This window comes from Triticum aestivum, chromosome 6D (genome assembly GCF_018294505.1).
Source record: "Triticum aestivum cultivar Chinese Spring chromosome 6D, IWGSC CS RefSeq v2.1, whole genome shotgun sequence".
In the NCBI taxonomy this organism is placed as follows: domain Eukaryota; kingdom Viridiplantae; phylum Streptophyta; class Magnoliopsida; order Poales; family Poaceae; genus Triticum; species Triticum aestivum.
This window is the reverse complement of record NC_057811.1, coordinates 137,123,823-137,147,637: the sequence shown is the minus strand read 5'-3', so window position 1 is coordinate 137,147,637 and position 23,815 is coordinate 137,123,823. Positions and strand designations below refer to the sequence as shown.

At 44.6% G+C, this 23,815-nt stretch overlaps 1 protein-coding gene across 1 annotated transcript; it reads left to right on the top strand.

Annotated features, from left to right (window-relative positions):
* Positions 1-429: 429 nt before the first annotated feature.
* LOC123141352 (putative disease resistance RPP13-like protein 3) lies at positions 430-22,922 on the top strand. Its single transcript, XM_044560524.1, has 3 exons — positions 430-726; positions 18,471-18,689; positions 20,369-22,922. Exons 1-3 carry the CDS (start codon positions 461-463, stop codon positions 22,602-22,604), a joined length of 2,721 nt encoding a protein of 906 aa, XP_044416459.1. The 5' UTR covers positions 430-460; the 3' UTR covers positions 22,605-22,922.
* Positions 22,923-23,815: the final 893 nt, after the last annotated feature.

Genomic DNA, 23,815 nt, shown 5'->3' with positions numbered 1-23,815 from the left:
CTACCGCCGGATCGGGTGGCGGTAGGAAAATGGTCGGATCCGATTTTTTTTTTCTTACTTAGGGTCAGATCGTGCTAAAGTATATTAAAAGTGTCAAAACAGTAAATCTTGCATGTATAAGCCGACCAACAAAGCCTACTGCCACCAATACTTTGTTAGAAAATAATGGTGCGGCAAAGCGCGCAAATGCCTCTAGTAAAGCATCATGTTCTGTGGGAAGAAATGCATACGTCCAAGGCAGCAAGCAACACATAGCCGATCGGTGCCCTTTCCCTTTGGTCTTCGCAGAATGATTCTATGCCTTCCCTCTATTGCTACTCAAAGTAGCTGAGGCAGCTAGCAGGCACTCGCATCCACGGCAGCTACGCGAGCATAACTATATATACCACCCTGTCGGCCTGCCGCGTGCATTTGCGTCGCACGATCAAGTGCTGCCTGGAGAGACAGGAAATTAGTCAAGATGGCGGAGGCGGTGTTGGGGCCGCTGGTGGGGAGACTGCAGGAGCTGGTGATGAGCGAGGCGCGGGCGATGGTGGCGGTGAACGAGGACGTCCGGAGCCTCCGCGACAAGCTCATGTGGATGCAGGCCTTCCTCCGCGACGCCGAGCCGCGGCGGCGCGCCAACAACGACGAGCTCATCAGGGTGTGCCTGCAGCAGACCCGCGACGTCGTCTTCGACACCGAGGACGCCATCGATCAGTATTTCTTCCGAATCGACCTCTCGAGGTATGTGTCCATCCCCTCCCTCTGTCCCAAAAAAGTTTTAAGACAAGTAGTTTAATTATTCAATCGAGTCCTCGTTAAACTGTCTTTTACCCCCTCCCCATCACGCTAATCAAACAAAACAAACCGTACTATCTAGGACTAATACTTTAAAAAGATAAACTCCGGGGCCTCTGCATCAATCGATGAATTCAGCCATCTTTATTAATTATTTCATAAAGGTCAAAAACATACATCAATTCACCAGAAACCAACACTCACACCTACAAACTCGTTAATGTGAAGTGCTCTCACTCCCCATATCTAAAACCGGTGTGGTCGCTAATCCATCCACATAATGTATCAGGACCAACAGCCGGTGCAGCAAACCTAAAGCGCATACCACATGCACATGCTTTAGAAGTCGCCATCATCATCGGACCACTGACCCATATTCAGGAGAGAGATCCGCATCATCCTTGCCAGTTCGGACATCCGTCGACGCCACCACGGCGCCCAACGGCGCCACCGCCCTACACTCATCCGTCCAGACACGAAGACTCTGGAAGACTGTTGTGCGTAGCACTTGCCAACCAGGCATGACTCAGCGTAGCACCTGTCGGCCAGGCATGACTTGACAGCTCCACCAAAGCTCCGTGCAAGACGAAGCCGCTCCACCTCCTGCCTCTGCCATCCAGCGCTGCTCCACAAACAATGTTCCCAAAAGAGAAACGGCACCGCGGTACCGCCATCGTCCGATCTAGAAGACCAGATCATAGGGTTTCCCCGAAGCAGTGCCCACCACCAACAACCGTCAAGGACCCACACAGTGCCCACCACCACTCAGCCCTCAAGGCGACGCCTACAGGAAGGTTACGACGTCAAGGACGCCGCCATCGCCCACTGGAGCTAGGGTTTTCACTCGAGAGGCAGGTAGGGGAGAAGTAGCGGAGCAGACGTAGACCAACGTCTCTAAGAAGAAAAGCGGCGCCCTTGAGCGTCGTCGTTGGTGCGGTCGGTCGAGGCCGACCAAGGGGTTTCCCCCAATCTGGATCTCCTCCACCAGCTTCATCCACGGCCACCGGCCAGGGTCCCGGGAAGCCATGCCGGCACCGCCAGGAACCCGCAGGAGAGAAGCACACCGAATCAGGGTCGGAGGACAGCGGCCAGATCAGGCGCCGCCGGCCGCCAGAGCAGCCACGCTAGGCCCTGGTCCATCGAAGATCCGTCGGCCGTCCGACGAGACCACCGGCACCACTCCAGCCCCGCTGCTCGCCGTAGCACGGAGGGGCCTCGCCGGAAGGACCGCCGCCCCAGATCCAATCGCTCTCCAGCGCAAGGCGAAGCAGCAAGGGCCCCGCCGCCGCAGTCCCCGGCTGCGGCACGGGCTTGCCCGGCGCCAGCCTCATGCGGCGGCGAGGGAGGGAGGGAAAGGAGGTGTCTACACCGGCGGCGGAAGGGAGGTCGCCCCCGAGTCGCCCGATAGCGCTCGACTCCTGTATGGATGGAGAGGGTGAGGAGAGAGTTTTAGGTCTAGTCTCTGTTGTGAAGGAGGTGGCCGGAGGCGGGAGATCAGGCGACGGCGGCGGCGGAGCTCTCTCCCGCGTCGGGGGAGGAGGGTCGCTGCAGGGTAGGACTAATACTTACTATCTAGGACTAACACTTCACAAACTTATTTAAGCATACATAATCCCCGTGACCTCCTCTCTCCCACCTCCTACTCTCCTACGCCGGGTCGCACCACCACCGTCCCCGTCATAGACCGAGCCAGGGTTTGAGCATTGGAGGGGGCAAAGAGACAACAAGCAAACAAACAAAAAATACAGACATAACAAATCAAAATCTAATTTGGGTCTTGAGTGCATATGCTCCTACTCATCAAAAATATTTTTTGCAAATGTCAATAGAAAAAGATTTTGTTCATTTTCACATTAAAATGCTAACTGCAAATTTTTAGGGGACAAGCTTATGCATTTTGACCTGCAAAAAAAAAAATAAGTCGACCGCCAAATATTACCTCCAAATGTTACATTAATTTTGTTTTTATACCGGCGAATCACCGCTATCTCGTTTCATATGAAAATTGTCAAGCACGCTTGTTACACTAACAAGAGCATCTGCAAATTTTTTTAAAAAAATCAGAATTTTTAATTTTATTTACTTTTGGTTTCAAATTTACTATTTACTCCTATTTGAGAGCATATGCACCACAGAGCCAAAACAGTCATCCCCATAACAAATATAGTGTAGTCTTAAGCTTAGCTTTGCGTTCAACCATTTACTCATTTTGCTTTACAATCGCCTAGATCAGAAGTGCTTATTTGTTGGATTAGAGTTAGTGCTAGTATTTTCTATGCTAGCTACTCGTTGATTTGTAGAAACTTAGAATCATACTACCAGATTTGTGTTGTGAGCTTAACCAATTATATCATTGACTGGATCTCCCCATGACCACACAAGCACAATTTATAGCAAATTAAATCTAAATTATAACATCGGTGCATCATTCCAATACCAATTAGTGCGGATAAACAAAATTATCACATACATGACCTATTCCCTCTAAATCAAATCATAGCTAGTATGTATTCTGGAAAAGACATGTAGTAGGATGCAAATCAAATATAATACACATCAAGGAAGGACAGCCAACGAACCAACTTGTGGTTAGATGATTAGTAGACAGTGCTATTCCTAGTCTACCAGGGTTGAAGTCCTAGACTTAACATTGATGCCCGCATTTTCCTGGATTTATTTCAAGCCATTCAGCGATGTGCATTTAGTAGGAAGAGACTTTCTCGTCGACTATGAAGGCGTCTGTGACTTCGTCAATCTAAGATGATATGACGGCTCAGTCTTTTGGAGGCGCTCACTGTGGTAGGGCGTGTGCGCGTGCGCGTTCATAGGAATGAGTGTATATGTGTATGTATGTCCTTGTGTCATTGCACATCCTCCCATAGTCACAGTCGCCGGTCGCCAGGCACAGAAAAGATCTCTAGTTAACAAAACCAACCCTAACCTGGCGGATAAAGCGGGTAAGAAGCATCCTAGGCACCCTTGATCCTTTCCACTCCCTTTTAACCTGTGTCTCCCCTTTAATCTCAGTGTGACATCACCGGAATTGACCCGTCTTGGTTTTCTGTTTCTTAATCTGCCCTAGGTGCAACGCCATCAGAAACGGTTGATGGAATCCTATCAAGCTTCTAGGGCTACCCGAGTGAGACTTGCTTGCATTCCGTACTAGTAGACTGGATCAACTACTACTCGCCTCCACCCCTCCCTGGCAAAAAAAGGGAGTTACAACATGGTTTGCTCAGCCCATAATCACGTTTAGCAGGAGCTCGTTGTTCTAATGTAATCAACTCATGCTTAGTAGATAAGCCAGCACCGCCAACTCATTGCGACGCAGCAGGACCAGACGCCATCATAGCAGGTTGTACCCCTCCACCTTGCAGGAGCGCCCCTGAAACCGTCATAACTAACTACTAGCAAGGAACCCCGCCACACCGACAATGCCCCCCTCCAGCAGCTCGTCCCTAGCATGCAACACCTCGTTGTCCAGCCACCTCCCTTGTTGACGCTTGAATCACCGCTCATCGAGGCTCGCAGCATGCGGTCACTGTTGTCGCAACACCCGGTCGCCGAAGTTGCAGCACGCCATTGCCGCCCGTCGTAGAACGTGGTGCACCCAACCGTTGTGGTTGCAGCTCCCCGCATTGACAGATGTAGCTTTGCCATCAACGATTGCAACACCACAATCGAGAGGTCGTAGCATTCTGTGGACCCTTCATGCTTTACCTTCGCCGGATCTTATTGTCGTCGCGCTCGCCATCCCCAACACCGGCTGATGGAAATCAACTGCAGCAATAGCTCCTATGTGGCGTCGCCCTGCCTCCCTTATCCGGACAGCAGGGGCGCTTGCAACAACGCCCGAGATGGGATTATAGCAACGCATGTGGTCGTGGTCTCAGATCATGGCCTCGGCATCTATTGCCACACTCCACAGTCCTTGCAGCACCGACGTGCCATAGCTGGGAGGGAAGATAGGGCGATGGCTTGAGGCGGCGAGAACGAGAGAAGAAGAATGAGGTCATTGGGATGGAGAACAAATGGCCGGAAAAATAAAGGCTGAGGGAGAGGCTAGTGTGTGGTCCCACTGGATGAGCGGCATTGTGCGGGAATGACCAATTGGTTTGCTCGATTGGTCACCCGATATGTATCATTTTATCTTTGAATAAGGTTTCATTTTTGTGAGGAATTTAGATGAGATTCTAGGCATTATTTGTTGTACATGTTAATTATTAGTTTTATTTAAAAGTTTTGTCGTTTGAGGAGGATATCAATAGGTATATTATGTTTTGTTGCTTTGTATAACCATGTGCAAAATGAGGAACCCGTTGAGTTGTAGAGCTACCCTACCGAGGACATGGAAATTTGATTTAGTGGTCATGTGTTCGAGTTATTTTTGTTGGTGCCCTCTCAAAACACCCACCGGTGAAATAAAAGTTTACTACGAAAAAGAATCATTATCATTAGATTTTATTCAAAATAATTTTTTTGTACCTTTGTGGTTAAATCATGGCAAAAGATAAATAGAGTCCCAGTTACACCTATATGAATGTATCAATCTAACATTTCGTGTATTTTGTAATGAAGAGGTAATTGGGGGGGGGGGGGGGGGGGGGCTTTCGTCGTAACATTAAAAATGTTAAAACATTAAAATAAATACTTCATATTTTCTACACACTAAAATGATGCCCTCACATTTGATTTAGGCCAACATGTTAGTTAGTATAATAGTAGGATTCATCCCAAAATGATTGAAAAATATCATCCCAAACAATCTTCGCGACCGTCGAGGATTAAACATTGGGGATGAGCCCTTCATCCAAAACAATTTACTGGCCATTTGAGATGACCACCTTACCCCAAACAATTGTGTCTCGATAGCCAGCTGTTGGGGATATGAGTTGCTATCTCAGACAAAAAAAATCACATAATCATATGTTGTTCAAATAAACATGATCTTCAAAACTTACACCACATCACCCGATGTGAATCAACCTGTTTAAGTATCCATTTCATGTCAGAACAACTTCTCCTCAAAAAACTTGGTCACTCTAATTGGATTAAGTGACACTACTGGATAAACTAGAGATCTTCTCAATGGCTTACTTAACTATATGTAGGCCTCGGACCATACCTTCTCCGATTCGATCCCATGCCTGATTTATAGATTATGTTAAGGATTTTTAGTTATTACGATGCAAAATCGAGACATTAATTTAACATCATTGGCCCAATCATCCATGTTACCTAAGAAAATCACAAGAAAGTTGCATGATCATATATCATTCAAGTAAGCATCAAGATTTTGCAACCTACTATAGTTAAAAAACATGTAGCACATTAACAGTAATATCAATCGACACATCTCAAATTGCCCATGTCATGCGAGAATGAGACTTCTCACATTACAAGGGCATTTGGAACAGGTTTAGTATCACCATTGGTGAAAATCAGCAGAGATTTTGTTGATGGATTGTTAGATGCCTCACAATGTAACTTGTGCTTGATCACCATAAAGAACTTTTCTCATTCCTTATCACTTGTTACAACCTACTATAAGTTTTATTGCCATTAGTATAATCACCGATCATTCGAATAAGCATCATAATTTCAAAACTTACCATCTCCAACGTATACCACATTAGTTAGTTTGCTACAATCAACTACTTCAATATGTCTATCTCATGTGATAATGTACATCCATCCACGAGATGGATACAATAAGGGTTGAGTGACATGACCACTGAAAAGGTAGAAATTATGTTGAGGTGATGGTAGAGTTTGCTAAATGGCAACCCTACTACAAAATACCCCTTTGGTGATCGGTCCCTGGCGACAGGCACAAAAATCCCACCACTAGTACTACATACCACTGATGGAAATTGGCAACCTGATCGTGGAGGTTTTAACGAGTTGCCAAAATTTTGCAAAAAAAATAACAAGGGCGGGCATGCATGCATTTAAGTCCATCACTAATGATATGCAAGTGCTAGCTATTACCACGAACGGGCCAAAAAATCCTGTCCATCAGTAGAGAGCTACTAACTACTGATGTGCTTCTTGTTCGGACCATCAGTAGTATTTCTGGGCCCAAACACCTGCCCGCAGCCCGACCCCATTATGTATAAAAACAAGAAAACCAAACCCATACTCCCTCCTCATCGTCTCCCATCAATTGGCCCAACCCAACTCCATCTATCACATCTCTCTCTCTCTCTCTCTCTCTCTCTCTCACACACACACACAAAGACGTCCGGTCCAACACACCTCCCTCTGACTCCCCACTGTTGGGGTACGCGGAACGCTACACTACCACCAACTAAAAATTTCTACCGCGCAAGCAAGAACGTACTGCTGGAGATAGATCACAGGATCAGGTTTACCACTAGACCCGCAGTCACCGTAAAGGAAGTAGAGTTGATGATGTGCCTAGCCGATCAGCCGAGTCATCTCCTCCCCGTGTAGCCGATCGCCCTCAAGCGGTTCCTCGCGGATCCCTCGAACTGTCCGTCTCGGTTCCCTTGAACGGTTAGTCAGAGCACCTCAGATGTGATGCCTCCAAGGTATCCATACGTACGGGGAGCAGCGTTGGGCGCCGAACTACGTCTGGTTACTTGGAATATGGGCATGGGGAGTGGCGGTGGCGGTGAGAGAAAAAAGATCAACCCTAAAAGGTGTGCCTCGCTCCCCTTTATATAGACCTTTGAGGTGGGCTGAACTCATTAGGCCCACTAGGAGTCTACACCCATTTTCCACTTGGACCCAATCCGAATGGGTTGCAGCCCCTTAAGTGGGCGAGCAATAAGTTCATGTACACATGGACAAGTCCCGAGCCGATAGTTGGTAGCGGATCCTAGTAGAACGTGCCAACTCCCATGTGTGCGAAAAGCCGTTTGATGAACCTTGACAATATTTCATATGCAACTTCCTTTGCCTCACAAAATATGTCTTTGAGCTCAAGGAGAGTACTTGTTAGCCTTATTGTAGCTTGACTTCTCTTCTTGAAACCGCGATACACATTTCTGAACAGGGTTAACTCTTAACCCAAGTCGCATGGCCATGTTTTCCAACTATGATCACTCGAGAGGGCTTAGAGAATATCTCTTCGCATCGGAGGGACAAATCCCATCTTGGTCAACCATGTCTCGCGGCATGTCTCATGACTCACCCAAAAGCTACCTTTATGTAGCGACCCGACCTCAGACGGTCAAGTCTCTGTGCTTAACTGTCATCCCTCGGTATGCTGACACACACAGTACTCGAGGATTTATAACATAGGTAAATCACATGTATAAAGTAACGTAAATACTATTACGTCAATCCAAATAGCGGAAGTAACAACAAGGTTGTGGATTCCCATCAACACCAACGGCAAAGTTGAGTGTAGAAATCGTAACCCTAACATATCGCTTACTCGTCGTAAGAATCCTGCAACATGAGACGTTGCAGCCACAAAGGGTCAGTACATTGAATGTACTGGCAAATTCACACCATGGGATAATGATGAATAATAGCTATCACTACATGCATATTTGGCTGGTGGAAAGCTCTAAGTTTATTTTTGCATAAAGCCAATTTTCCCTACAACAAAGGAATATATTTTATTTAACTACAAAGTTTGTTGAAAATATTGAGAAGGTTCCTCCAACTCAATCCGATTTAAAAGTGAACAACCCAACAAATTAATTAAGTAGAGTGATGAGATCAACACGATAATTCAAGAACCAGATACTCAAGATGTCCATAACCGGGGACACGGATAATCATGATTAGTTTGTACACTCTGCAGAGGTTTGCGCACTTTTCCCCACAAGACTCGATCTCCTCCGTTGGATTTCTCGCACTACATGGTGTTTGAGAAACGGATGACCGAGACACAGTCTTTCAGAAACATTAACTCTTTACTCTGGGTAGACAGTTACACCTACTTTCCCCTACATCTGCTAGCCTACCACTCAAAGAGGTCATGCAACATACTCAACTATGCTAGAGCTCATAATAGCTTGTGGCTGCACACGGAAGTTTCTAGCATGAATAATCTTATGATCCCTTTGAGCCTGGGTGGCATTCCATAGGATGATCACACGGGTTCCCCGGGATCTCCTAGGACAACACTGGTATATCCCCAAGTGTCTGGGCAAGCCACTGGTATATCCCCAGGGTGCCCCAACCAATCCACCCAGATGTGTATTAAAGTAGCCACCTTATGTTTCCCTTAGATAATATTACTCTCGCAACTTTCATGAATTCTCTCAAACCAATACACGTCTACAAGCATAGCATAGCATAGCAGTATAAGCATAACGTAGAAGTAACTCCCAGGGGTTTGATATAAAGGACAATAGGTTCTACCTCATCAACTACCTCCCAAAACCCACATATTAATCAGATCCTACTCATGCAATGTTTGAGGGTGAAACTAATGCATAAAAAATGGGTATGAAAGGTCCCAAAACCCACATATTAATCAGATCCTACTCATGCAATGTTTGAGGGTGAAACTAATGCATAAAAACTGGGTATGAAAGGGATATGATCAAAGTGTGAACTTGCCTTGTACTGTTGATGAAGATGATTCGCACTCATAACTCCTGATAGTTCTACTCGTCACACTCCATTCAATCTATCGTAAGCAAGCAATAGTAACCACACATAAGCAATCATGCAAAAGAATCGAAGAAAAAAACTCGGAAAACTTTGAAAACAGCCAATTAACTCTTGCAACATAAAACAATATCTTTTTTTGAGGGGTAACATAAAACAATTTCTAACAGTACCAAAATTGGGTGAATTTGGTCTTATCAGAAAGTTAAGGTCAAGAGCTTCAATTTGCAAAAAAAATCAACCCAATCGGAGTTACGAAACTCAAGCTATGATCAAAAAAAGTTTGAATATGAATCTGAACAAATTTTGAAATTTGAAAATTTCAAAAAGTTAATGTGTCAGGTTCATTGGATAAGTGAAAACAAGACGAAACTATAGGCGTTGGTTTCATCTAATTTGGATGAACGAGTAAAAAGTTATGGCCATTTGAAAAATCAGGGTCAAGTTGTTTTAAGAAAGAAAAATAACTACGGCTAAAAGAATTCTAGGTCTAATGTATAAATACAGAGACTAATTGATAATCTAATTATTCTACCGTACTAGTCTAGAAATAATAAATTACGTACGTATATAAAAAAGGCGAAAAAATATACCTTTATAAGGTAGAGAAAAGACGACTTCGGAGAGAGGAGACAACTTTCAGAAGTCCCGCCGGAGAGGAGAAAATATTTTTCTTAATGAATCTACTCAAATCTAAATATTGATTTAACCCGGATCAGATGATTTTTGGGGGCTCTATAGGTCTATATTTATAGGGGGGGGGTTTTTAGTCTAAACATGCTTACTTTATACACTCAATAATCATAGGGATACAATCGATGTCTGACGGGTTTAAAAGCCACAGGTGGCGCCCGGACCCCAGACCAAAAGCATGCTTAGCAAGGCTATGTGCCTCGACATTAGTTTCTCGCCCTTCAAAGATGAAGGAACACTGCTGAAAGACAGTAGCAGTCTCATTAATCTCCTTAACTATAGTAGCATACGATCCTCCTGTTCGATCCTGGATATCTCGAACAACGCCTTGGCAATCGGAAGTGATCACCATATTATCCAAATAGAGATCAGCAGCCAGCGCTAGTGCCTCACGGCATGCCACCGCTTCCAAAGTAGCTGGATCAGTCAGACCACAAAATTTCGTATAGGAGGCTCCCAGAAACGTACCTTCTGAGTTTCTGCACACGGCGCTGATAGTCCCTTCGTTAAGATCTCTGGACACCGCACCATCGACTCTCAACTTTGCTACCCCAGGAGCCGGGGGGATCCACCTTGTTCTGCTTCGAGTTGGTGTTGTTGCTGCTTGTCTTGGCGGCTGATGTGGTTTGCACTCCTTCAGTTCACGGAGGTACTTCATGATGAAGCTATGTGTCGCCATCGGGCTTTGAAAGATATTCTCATGGGTAGCTTGGCGCCTCGCATACCAGATAGCCCACAAAGTCACCAGAACTTGGGTAAATTCGGAGGGGGAGAGCAGGTCTAAGATGGCAAAGATCCATCTCTTGGCATCCGGCTCCTGAGTGGTATTGAGAACTTCAACAAGGTCTAAATCTTGGAGGGCCCAATCGCATCTTGCAACACTACAATGAAGGAGTGAATGATGCCAAGAATCCTCTGCCCCACATAGCTTGCAAGCGGTGGTAGTCGACATGTTTCGGTCATGCAAAAGATCAGCGGTTGGCATTGAATTTTGGGCTAGTCGCCAGAGGAAGATCTTGACCTTCGACGGGACGTCGACTTTCCAAAGCTTCGACCATAATCTCTGTTCACCTTCATTGTTCGATACATCAGCCCGTCCCTCAAGCCAGGCTTCTCTCCTCATGTTTGTATCAACAAGCATGCGATAAGCTGAACGGACTGTGAAGGTTCCTTTCTTCTCATGCACCCAGTCCCAAAAATCATCTATATGTCTCGTGCATAGTGGAATGGCATATATCGCCCTTGCGTCCGAGGGCAAGAACACCTCCTCAATTAGGGTTCTATTCCACTCCGCCCCCGGTAGTATGAGCTCCTCCACCCTCATATTGTGCGGTCTAGGTAGCCAGTTCTGTTGCCATATCATCGTATTCGTTCCAGTCCCGATTCGGCGGATCAAGCCTTGGGTGAGTACGCCCCGGCCTTCAATGATGGCCCTCCAGATCTGTGAAGGCACCGTACCAAGTTCAGCTTGCAGAAAATCAGCATTGGCATAATATTTTGCCTTTAGTACTCGAGCACTAAGCGATTCTGGATCCTTCATAATTCTCCACGCTTGTCTCGCGAGCAGGGCAAGATTGAAGAGTTCTATATCCCGGAACCCTAGGGCCCCACAATGTTTTGGCCGGGTCATTGTGCTCCAAGAGACCTAGTTCGGCTTCCTGTGACCATCCTTACTCCCCCACCAAAACTTACGTATGAGAGTATTGATGTGTTCGCATAGGCCGCGTGGTAACTTGAAACAGGACATGGAATAGACAGGGACCGCTTGAGCCACTGATTTTCTAAGAACTTCCTTTCCTCTTGAAGATAGGAGTTTTTCCAACCAACCTTTTACTTTATTCCATACTCTATCCTTTAAGAACTTGAAAGCACCATTTTTGCTGTTGCCAACATCCGTGGGCATACTCAGATACTTATCCGAAAGATATTCATTAGCAATATTAAGAGTGTTCATTACCTCGGCCCGCAAGTGGTTGGGACACCCCTTGCTAAAAACACCGAAGATTTTGCCAAATTAATCCTCTGCCCCGAAGCATGACAATACCGATCCAATAAGGAGGACAACTCAATTGCACCACTTCCACTGGCTTTGACAAACAGCAGGCTATCATCCGCAAAAAGAAAATGGCTTACCGGGGGTGCCGATGGAGCCACTCGAATACCACTGAGGTGCGATGATTCATCTTGTGATTTAAGGAGGCACGTAAGGCCCTCTGCTGCAAGCAAAAACAGGTATGGAGAAATTGGGTCTCCCTGACGGATCCCTCGTGATGGCATGAACTCATCCAACTTGCCACCATTGAACATGATTGAGAATCTTACTGAGCTCACCATTCTCATAATCAAGGCTACCCAAGATGGTGCAAAGCCCAACTTAGTCATTATAGCTTCCAAATAATTCCACTCGACACGGTCGTATGCCTTCATCATATCAAGCTTGACCGCACAAAACCTATTCCTCTTTGCCTTGTTCCTTTTCATAAAATGGAGACATTCATATGCTGTGATTATATTGTCTGTGATCAAACGTCCTGGTACAAAAGCAGATTGCTCCTCTGAGATTATTTCCGGAAGTATCACCCTAAGTCTGTTGGCCAGGACCTTGGATGATATTTTGTAGATCACGTTGCATAAACTAATTGGTCGGAACTGTGAAAGCAGAACCGGGTCCTTTACCTTTGGAATAAGAACAAGCAACATCTTATTGATAACTTCCGGACTTTCTTCCCCTCGAAGAATGTGGAGCACCACATTGGTGACTTCACCCCCACAAAACTCCAATGTCGTTGGAAGAAGTGGGCCGGGTATCTGTCTGGACCAGGAGCTTTTGTTGGATACATTTGAAACAAAGCCGTTTTTACCTCCTCCGAAGTGAAAGGGGCAGTCAGATTAGCATTCATCGCGGCTGTAACTTTTACAGGTACTGTGTGCAGTACCTCATCCATTTCGGTAGTTCCTTCCGAGTGAAACAAGTCCTGATAGAAAGTCGTTGCCATAGAGCTCATCTCAGCCGGATCATGTGTTAGTGTTCCATCTGGTTTTTGCAAATTCTTAATCAGATTTTTCCTCCTCCGCATGCTGGCCCTCCTCTGGAAATATTTGGTGTTCTTGTCGCCATCTACCAGCCAGTCGACCCTAGACCGCTGGCGCTGCAAGGTCTCTTCCATATGATAGAGCTCAATCAGTTGATCTGTAATTTTTATCTCTACATGTGATGGCGATAAACGTTGAGGGTCATTTTGCAAAAGTGCTAACTCTTTCTTCAATTTCTTTATCCTCCTAGATACACAGCCTATGTTGTCCCCACTCCACTGCCGCAAAGATGCTGACAGGTTCTCCAATTTACTACTCAGTTCTGCGGCTGATTGGCTTCCCGATGACCCGCTCCACATGGCCTCTAGTGAGTCGCCAAATCCATCATGGCGCTCCCAGTAGCACTCGTATCGGAACAGCTTTTTTCTCTGTTGAGGTGCACCCGGTGGCTCCAGAAGTAGCCGGATGGGACAGTGATCCGATGATGCGCCAGTCTCATGTACCAGATTTGCATGGGGAAAGAGCGACATCCAATCAGAGTTAGCTAGTGCTCTGTCCAGCCGTACACGGCAGAAACCACCTCCTGACGTTTTCTTCTCAAAAGTCCAAGGCTTTCCATTATATCCCAGGTCAACTAGGGCACATACATCAATTGTGTCACGGAACCCTTGTATTTGGGACCTTCTCCGCTGGCCTGCTCCAACGTGTTCATGCAAATGTAATACTTCATTAAAATCTCCGATGCAGAGCCATGGTAAAGGGCTAGCGCTGGAAATCGCTTTAAGTGTATCCCATGCTTTGTATCTGTCCCCTACATTTGCTTCACCATAAACACACTTAAGCCGCCATTCAGCAAAGTTTGGTATTTTCACCTTTGCATCTACATGGTACTCAGAATACCCAAAAACATCCAATTTTATTCCATCGTTCCAAAAGAGACCCATGCCGCCACTGCGGCCAGAACTACCAACTGCATATGCATGATTGAAGCCTAAAGTACCAGCTAAACTTTCTACTCGTGCCTTTGAGATTTGAGTTTCTACGATACAAAGCACGGTAGGGGCAAATTGCTTCGCTAGATCACGAAGCTCTCGAATTGTCGCGGCTTTGCCCGCACCACGACAATTCCAACACATGAGATTCATTGTGCTCGGCAATCCTCCACTCGGGAGGTCGCCGTTTTTGCATATATGTTTTCTCTTGGGCAGCACCCTTCTTCACATTGCTCTTGTCCGGGATGACACGTGGTCTCTTCGGATCCTGTTTTGACGAAGGACTAGCCGGCACCTTTGCAGCAACTAGCGCCAAACTGTCCTCCGAGCTTGATGGGAGGGACAGAGTTGCATCCTTCTGTTCCCCCGATGATCTTTTCCTGCTATCCCCCACGTCAGCCATGACTTCATCTAGGCCATCAGTGGTAACATCATCAACACCTTCAGGGTCTTCAGGAGCCCTACCACGGCCAGCAGCTCGACCACCACGCCTTCCATCGTGGCGTCCTCTGCCACGACCAGGTCCAGTCCCAACTCGCATGTTCCATGTGGCTCGGAGGTCCTTGAAGTACAGAGCAGAGGGGGCGTGGATCCCATCGCCATGTTCTGTATACACGTGTCCAAGATGCCCGCAGACTGCACACCAATCCGGCAAGCGCTCATACTTGACACGATAAATCTGACGTTTACCATCACGGATCATGGACACAGCATTCTTCAAAGCCTTGTGCACATTGATATTAACCCGGACACGGTAGAAATTGCCAGCAAAATCATGTGTCACTTGTTCGGTGAATAGAACCTCTCCAACCTTAGACGCGAGCGGTGTCACAAGATGTGCATAAAGGTCAGGGACATCGTGGATCTGTATCCAAATATCTAGGTTATCCAGATTTACCTCCGTCGGTTTGGTGATCCCGTCGTAGGGGGTGATGATGACAGCGTTTCCTCTAAAATTCCATGGGCCATCTTGCATCACCCGTTCCCAATCGCCAAGAAAAAAGAATTGTAGGGTATATAGATTATCTTCCAAAGGGCGGAATTTCACCTCATGTGCCTGATCCCAGGCAGCCCGCATATTCTTGAAAAACCAGTACTAGTTGTAAGGTTTATCGATGTGCACCCTTGCCACAGCCATCCATCTGGTCGCGTCCGGTGGCGCCGCCTTCTCGTCGAAGACGACGTCGTCCAGATCCTCCTCCCGAAGCCCAAGTTCAGCCATCATCTTCTCTACCTCGGATGCGGAGTTGGAACCTGACGCCTTCGAGGCCTTCGATCCCATCGCCGCCAAAACCTTGAAACCTAGCCCGAGAAAAGTTACAGTATCGGGCTTTGAAGCGAACCCTAACTCTCCAAACCCTCCGATAGGCAGACCAAGGCCGGGTGGTGATACAGGATCAGCCCTTATTCAGCCCGAGTCGTGCGATACCGTGAGACGATCGGAGGAGGGAAGGTGAAAACTCGACAACGGCTGGATCGCCTCCGGGAGAAGGAAACCCTAGCTAGAGGGGAAAAACCCGTCTATATTTATAGGTGGAAAAAAGGTTTAGGGGTTAAAGGTTAGGCAATGTGGGACTAAATGTATATGAAAAGAGGAGAAAAGAAACAAAAAGGCACCATATGGGCCTTTTAGTTCGGCCGGCCGCGCGTGCACAGTATGGGCTGTCGTGCGCGTTTTTTTTTGAACTTTTTTTAAGAAAAAGAAATATTCTTGAAATAATTTTTTCTCTCTCCAAGCATAACCGATAAATAAATAAAAACAGTTACGAGCCTGTCTACTGACTATGCTGCGCACGTGAGCCACGGATAGTTACAGGCCGCACACGCAGTTTTTTTAATAGAAACAGAAAAGGAAAAACTGAATAACGAAAATAAAAATGAAATTTTATATAGGCATATTATATATCAAAATTTTCGGAAAAAGATTTTCTATAACATGAACATTTTTATAGCGTCAGATAAAATCCGCAATAATTTAAATAAAGCAAACAGTGCGACTGTTGCAAGAAAACCTCATAAAATCATTTTAAAAACACCAAAATAATTTCAAATTTATTTCTCTCCATTTTTATACTGTAGGGAATCATTTTACCCTAATTTCCATATATTTTATTTTTGGAGAAAAATAATTTGAATAAAACCAAATAACTCCAAGTTGAAAATAATTTTCAAAGGGACTTTGAATTTAATTCTTTTAAAACTTCCAACTCATATTTCATATGTTTTGAAGAAGTCATTTTATCTTCTCTTATGAAAATCATTGAGTTGCTTAAAGTTTCTGAATTTGAAATAGTTCCAAATGAAATTCAAATCTTTTCAACAACCCATTTCATTTAATTAAATGGAAGAAGTCATGTCATCTTCTCTCTAGGGTTTTGTGAGGAAATAAATTTGAATTCATGGAGATCATAAATGCAAATGAAAGTTTGGGAAAGTCCTTATATTCCCTCTCATTTAACTTTCAGAAAGTTTCAAATTTCACTCAATTTCATACAAGCAACCACACCACAATCAAACAAATAATCAATCTATTGATTTAATATAACATTCCAAAATTTAGAATTTTGGGATGTTACACTTTATAACTAGCCAGTTACTAAGTAGCATTTGATAGACCCTAAGTGAGTCGATCCTCATCCCTTGAACATGCGAGAACCTCAGGTCTAGAACATGACATATACATCGTACTTGAGACTAACGGATGACAATATCTCGCTGCGTCACAAATTAGGATTGTCCGACTAACTGATCTCCATCCCTGAGTCCATACCATCGGTTTATCATCTCTATGCCCATGGCCGGTGAAACATAGTCATCAATAGAACCTATACTAGGCAAGGGATATGTGTCTGCATAACCTTATCAACTAGGGACCATTAGAACAATCATCATACAATATATAGTTTCACAAACAGGCGGACACATACTTATTGATACATATTACTGATGATGTTCAAGGACAGTACAAATAACTCATGAATACATAAGGAAATATCACCATCTCATGATTGCTTCTAGGGCATATCTCCAACACCCACCTCCCGCCATCGGCCTAACCTCCAGTTAGTGGCCTCAACGCCCTCTTTGGCTCCAAGGCGATGTGCACGACTCTAACAGATGGACATCGACCCTATCATCCCTAATGTCGATGAGACCCTTCTTGATCCCTGTCCCCAACCCTACCCCCTAAATCCCGTTCTCCCTACCAACAACCTTTGTGTGTGTGTGTGTGTGTCACCCCTAGATGCCCTCTCCCCACCATTCTTCTTTGTCGTCCTAGAAATTGTGCCGCCTCTTCGTTCCTCCACGTTTGGACTCCCTAAACCGCCCCTCTACCTTCCACCTTCGGAAGTAGCTATGAGCCCGTGGTGTGGCTTCTTAGTCATGGCAGTGGTTTCATCCACTAGAATGTCCACATTGTCGTCTTCAATGTAGCATAGTGTCCACATTGAATCGACGCACGACAAACCTTGTCAGCATCAACTCCACGCTCGACGGATGACGTAGGCATCGACTACTTGGACGTCGGATGACTCCTCGACTCCACATGGGTGAGGATGGCCATATCCTTATGGTGATAGAGACGATGTGTGATGGTGTTGGCATCTTTCACGGGTTGAGCGAGATGGGCCTATAGACTTGGCCCACTTTTTTAGGGTTCTTAAATCGAACGATTGACATGTGCTCTGAAGCCTCACTTGTGTAAAAAGACTCCATTTGACTAGAAGTTGTGATAGGCCGAACAACTCGTCACTAGTCGGGTTTTTGGGTCTGTAGTTAGTTAGAGGGGGTTTCTACAACAATGTCAAGGTCATGCATACTTGCTAGTCATATGTTTGTCGTTTCATTAGGTGAGTTTCATGACCCATGATTTTAGCATATTGCTCCTTTTAATAAATAGCGATACGGATATAAGTACACACTCTTCTATCATCCAATAATTACCCTAGGTGAAGCAGAGTAGTCATGAAGCTTCCCACGATGCATGTGTTGTGTTGTTCTCAATTCCAAAATAAAATTTTCAGTTCAAAAACACTATTTTCCAAATGATTCTTTGTCAACGGTCAAGGTCAATGATTAACTATCACATGAAAAAGTTGCTTCCCGCAAATTCCAAGTACTTTTTGCCATGTTCCAATTGGCATCCTATAAAATGCTTAACGCGCTGAAAGTCAAGCTTTTCTAATGGGCACACCCATAAAATGCTTCAAGTCGCTGTATATTTGTAGTGTTATAAATCTTACACTAGGTACTTAAACATCATAGTTAATTAGCTTGACCAGTTTATTAGTTTGATATAAGCTTAATTTTTGGAAGAAGGTGAGATAGTTAATAGAGACAGCTAGTTAATCAACAATACATTGTTTGGGAATGAAGGTATCCAAGTTGGATCCATACCATTGTCAGAGTCTTCCGCGACTTCTTCACACAAGTGCGTGTGCGGAGCGACCTTTCAAAGAGGATCAAATTGATCAACACAAGGTTTGAGAGCATCATTGATAACAAGGGCAAGTACAAAATCGATGATGGAAGTGAAACCATGCCAGTCACCACTTGGAGACCATCCACTGCCATCTCAGCTACTGCTGAAAAGTTGTGAGTATGTTGTTGTTGTTGTTATCATTATTATTATTATGAACCAAGTAGTTATTGGACTTCCATGATCCCATCATTTCACATGTTTGTATTTTAAATTATGCATCATTATATGAATTTGAATAAGAATATCAGTACATCAAGGACTGCCATATTATTTTCAAAAAGGAGGGTATGCAGAAATTGACATATGAATTAGTGTGTTTTCGCTTCCCACGTTCACTGACATCTCAGTACGTATCAAGGTAAGCCGAATAAAACATACTCATCAACACAATGAACAAGTGCACGCATATCTAATCACATCACTCAAGATGACGAGGTGAAATATCAGCACCGAGCCAACCTCTCTCAATTAGCACCGAGCCACGGTTACATGAAAAGAGGTAGACACCAGGATTTAAAGTTAAATTGGTTGTATTGTTAATTATGTCTAAGATCTTTTTTTCATTCGAACCTAGACCTATCACTGCTCAACACATGATCTATCACAAGCACGTGTTCACATTCATCTCATCAATGCATTGCTATCATTACATCGTTCATAGTAATATATTTTGTTGTTAGTATGATTTCTCAAGAGGTCATGCAGGATTGAATAAATGAGTACAATCCAGGTGACTTATAGGTGCGCGTGTGTGTGCATGTGCACACGCACGCTTAGGTGTGGAATTTCTGGAAACAATTGAGTGATGTAATGAAAATAAGTACCAAGTACATTCATGTCATCGACAAATACATACTCTATTAGCACCTACCTCTTTATTTTTGATGAAACCGCACGACCAAGGAAAATCACGTATTGGGGACTCACAAACTCGCTTAATTATATCTCAAAAGAGTTAGGGTTTTAGGGTTGTCGCTATTGTTTTAGAGCAACGAACTGCTTTAGGGCAACTTAGTGCAATATTGTATCCCAATTAGTTTGAATTCAATCATACTCATGATTTTCTTTGAGATGATTTCTTTTAAAAATTGAATGAAGTATAATACTACTACAACCAGTTATTTTCTTTATGGTTTATTTGTCCCTTAACCCACCGCATGTGATGGCTAATGGTGTCAGTTAATATAGTTATGGAGAAAAGCAACTTCATGTGCACATTAGTATACCAGGGCTTGCACTAGTGACTTGATCACCCAACCATGAGATATTGAGTAGGTTTCTCAGCACACATAGGATGTGAACCCTAGAATTCTGTACAAATAATGTCAGTTGACTGCATCATACTTATAAGAATCCTGCTACACATATGTCATCTTGAATATAATTTTTGTCCGACGTTATTGATCAGATTGTACATAGATAGAATAGAAAGGTAGGACATCACTGGATTACTCATCGTACAAGGACCGAACCACCAAGTGTCATGTGTGAAGTGACTTTGTATTTATAATATTTATGTTGATGTGAGGTCAAAACAAAAATGGTCTTAACATGACCGCAAAATTGCATATGGCTATTATAAGGTGATTGTAGTTTGCATGCTTCTTTAACTAAAAACAGAGACTCCAAACCTTTGGCAGTTTCTCCTTATGGTTAACATTAAAATCTACAATTTGCTTTTGTCAAAAAAGTCTACAGTTTGGAGATAATAGACATATCATCACACATTTAGTTCTTCAGATATTGCAAGTTAGAACAGGGAATCCTAACACATAGTTAAATTGAATTGCAGGGATGATTTTGTGATACCTTTGGTGGGACGAGCTGCCCAACTAAAGTATCTGGGACATGCTCTTATTTCAGAAAAAACTAAGCACCCAATGGCGATCTCTGTGACAGGAAAGAGTGGTGTCGGCAAGACAAAGCTGGTGAAGGAGAGATACGAGAGACACTCAACAAAGCGTTATTTTGACATAAAGGCATGGGTGACATGTGCACCCAATCTCAATGCCTCCAACCTCATGAAGCTAATTCTTCCGCGTTTGATAGGAGGCTCTGTTAAGTGGTCCACAGATGATGATCTCAGGACAATGCTGCAGAAGGTGTTGAAAAACAAGAAGTACCTGTTGGTTATAGATGCTGAAGTCAGCAGCACGGAGTGGAACATCATGATAGACTACCTCCCAACGGACAACGTCAACAGCAGAGTAGTGAGAATCACACAAGCGGCCGATTTGGAATCGCCTCCACCCTACTTTGAAGAGGAAAATATTGAGCTTCATCACTTTGAAGAACAAGATATAACTGTCGAGTTGTTCCTGGCAACACTCTTCATGAGCGACAAAGAGAAGCATTGTGGCGATCTGGTCATGGAGGCTGTCAAAACAAACCATGCCAAGTTCATCTTCGATGTCACTGGTGGTCTACCACTAGCGGTTGTGCTCTTGTCCGGCCTTCTGCGGACCAAGGAGTACCCTGGAGAATGGTGGAAGGTGTTCAAGCACCTCGAGGGCAACTCCAATGAACGGAAGCGTCTGGACAACATATTGTCGATGTGCTTCGATGATCTCCCACATGGCCTCAAGTCTTGCTTCCTCTACTTTGTCGGCTTCCCGGCGAGCACACTTGTCAAGGCACGCTCTTTGGTGTGCATGTGGATGGCAGAGGGGTTCTTGAGACCAAAAGAGGGCAAGACAATGGAGAAGGTGGGTGAGCGCTACTTGCATGAGCTGATCCATAGGCGCCTCATGAACCTTCCACCATTGGAGAATGCCGCTCCTGGAGATGAACGGGTAACCGTCCAAACTAGAGTCCATGACTTCTTGGTGCTCGAGGCGCAAGAGGCAAACTTCATGGAGATCCATAGTGGTGATGATGTGCCAACACTGTCCACTGCTCGCCGCCTTTCCTTGCAGAATCACATGGACAAGTATGCTGCTCTTGCTGAGCCTTTGCCCAAGTTGCGGTCCATCATGTCCAACTTTGAGAAAGAGTCCCAAGGCGGTGCCGAGACCAAGAAAGATATCAAGACCAATGTTGGGGCTTGTATCCCCTTCCCTCGCAAGGCCCATGCCCACTCAAATGATGTCATGCAGAAGCTCCTACAAGGATCCAAGTTCCTTCGTGTCATCTTCCTAGATGGCCTCGAGATCGGCAAAAAGTTGCCCCCAGAAATCAGTAATGTGAAGCACCTGCATTACCTTGGCATCACCTCCTGCTCCATCGACGAGATACCATCATCAGTCGGGAACCTCACACATCTAGAAACGCTAGATGTTCGGGGTACCTCTGTCACTAGACTTCCCAGGGAGTTCCGGAGGATTCCAACACTGCGACATGTGTTTGGATCCATCATCTTGCCCAGGCGAGTCGGCAACCTAGAGCAACTACAGACACTACAAGAAGTAAAGCCCGATGAAGATGGTGGTGTCTGGGATACAACAACCTTCGCCTGCATGAAGCATCTTCAGTCCTTGTACATTTGGAACCTCCCCGACAAAAATGCCCAGGCTGTCTTGGCAGCTATCTATGAAGTCAAGTACCTCGTGCTCCTAAGCATTGAAGGCAAGGTAATTTCCCTGGAGTTGTTCACTTTCTCCAACTTTACACGCCTTCAGGTGATGATTCTGAAAGGGAAGATCGAGCCACCATTAAACGACAGTAACCCGTTATACTTCCGGAAATTCTCAACTCTGACAAAGTTGTCTCTGAATAAGACCAAGGTGTCGCAATACTTCATCAACAAACTAAGTGTTGAGCTTCCTCTTCTTGCCTCTCTAGCTCTACTCCCCGAGTCCTACGAGGAGCGATGTCTTGCCTTCAAGGATGGGTTTCAGAGTCTCAAAGAACTAAAGCTAGACCTAGACATGTGTGTGGAGGAAATTGTGATAGAGGACCCAGCATGTCCATGTCTAGAGAAGTTGGAGATTACCAACTACTCAAAGGGTCTTCATCTCAAGGTCCGACACAATATTGAGAAAATAATCAAACACCAAGATTACTATCTCTATAAAAAGATGAAAATATGAAAGTACGCGACGTCGATGTGGTGTTTCATGAAGATCAAAGCTCCTACTGAAGATCAACCATGTGAGGTTCGTACTATGTGCAATGTTTGTATAACACGATGTATATATGTTTTATTCTGTGTGATTCATAAGCTCGGGAGTGTTACTTGTGTCAATTTTCTAAGCATTCGTGCATGCTCCTGAGAGCGAGATGATTGTTGTTTGTCCTATATCTCTGAGGATTAGACTTACTCAGCATTTCAAATATGTATTGACTATGTAAAATAAAGTGGCAGAAACCGATTGCTTATGCCAGAGTTAATAAAATGATTGAGCATGTTGTATGTATTGTGAGAATAAAAAGGGTAAGTATATTTGGAACGTGGCATGTTGATGTTACATTGTGATTGGTGACTTTGGTCTTTTGTGATTTTCCCGTTGTATTTAGCTTGATCTCACTCAAACGAAAGCTTAGTAAGTTATAGAGAAAAGGGGGGGGATAGCTAAATCTTATTCACGCTAGAACAAAAATGTTCTATGAACCTGCCTATTCTTAGAGTAAGAATTGACAAACAATTAACCTGGGAGCCCTTCCCCTCCAGCCAGAGCATGTGTAATGTTGCGCAAGAAAGGAAGCCATGTCACGACACTAAGTCCCATGACGAGATGCGACATTGTGAGTTTGGTTCTAGAGGACGAGCCCCCTTGATCATTGTCTGGTGGCCAATGGAACCAGTGTCATGACCTTGATCCAAAAGACAAGAAAATTCTCAAAGGCATGGTGTCACAATTACTTCATCAACCAACTAAGTAATGAGTTGCCCCTTCTTACCTATCTAGCTCTACTCCCTGAGTCCTATCAGGAGGCACGTCTTGACTTCATTTCTGGGTTTCATAGTCTCAAGGAACTGAATCTAGACGCGGACGTGAAGGAAATTATGGTAGCGGATGGAGCATGTCCTTGCCTAGTGCAAATGGAGATTTGTATGTGCTCTCGGCATCTTTGATCTCATCTCCCCACCTATTCAGGAAATAATAAACGTTCAAGATAAAAATCTCCATACTAAAATGAAAGAAACCAGCAACATGTTGTTTTCTGAAGATCATCCAATATATGCTAAAAATGAAAGAAACCAGCAATGTGCCATTTTTCGAAGATCATCCAAGCTCCTAATGAAGATCAACCGTGTGAAGTTCATACCATGTGCAATATCCATATAACACAATACATA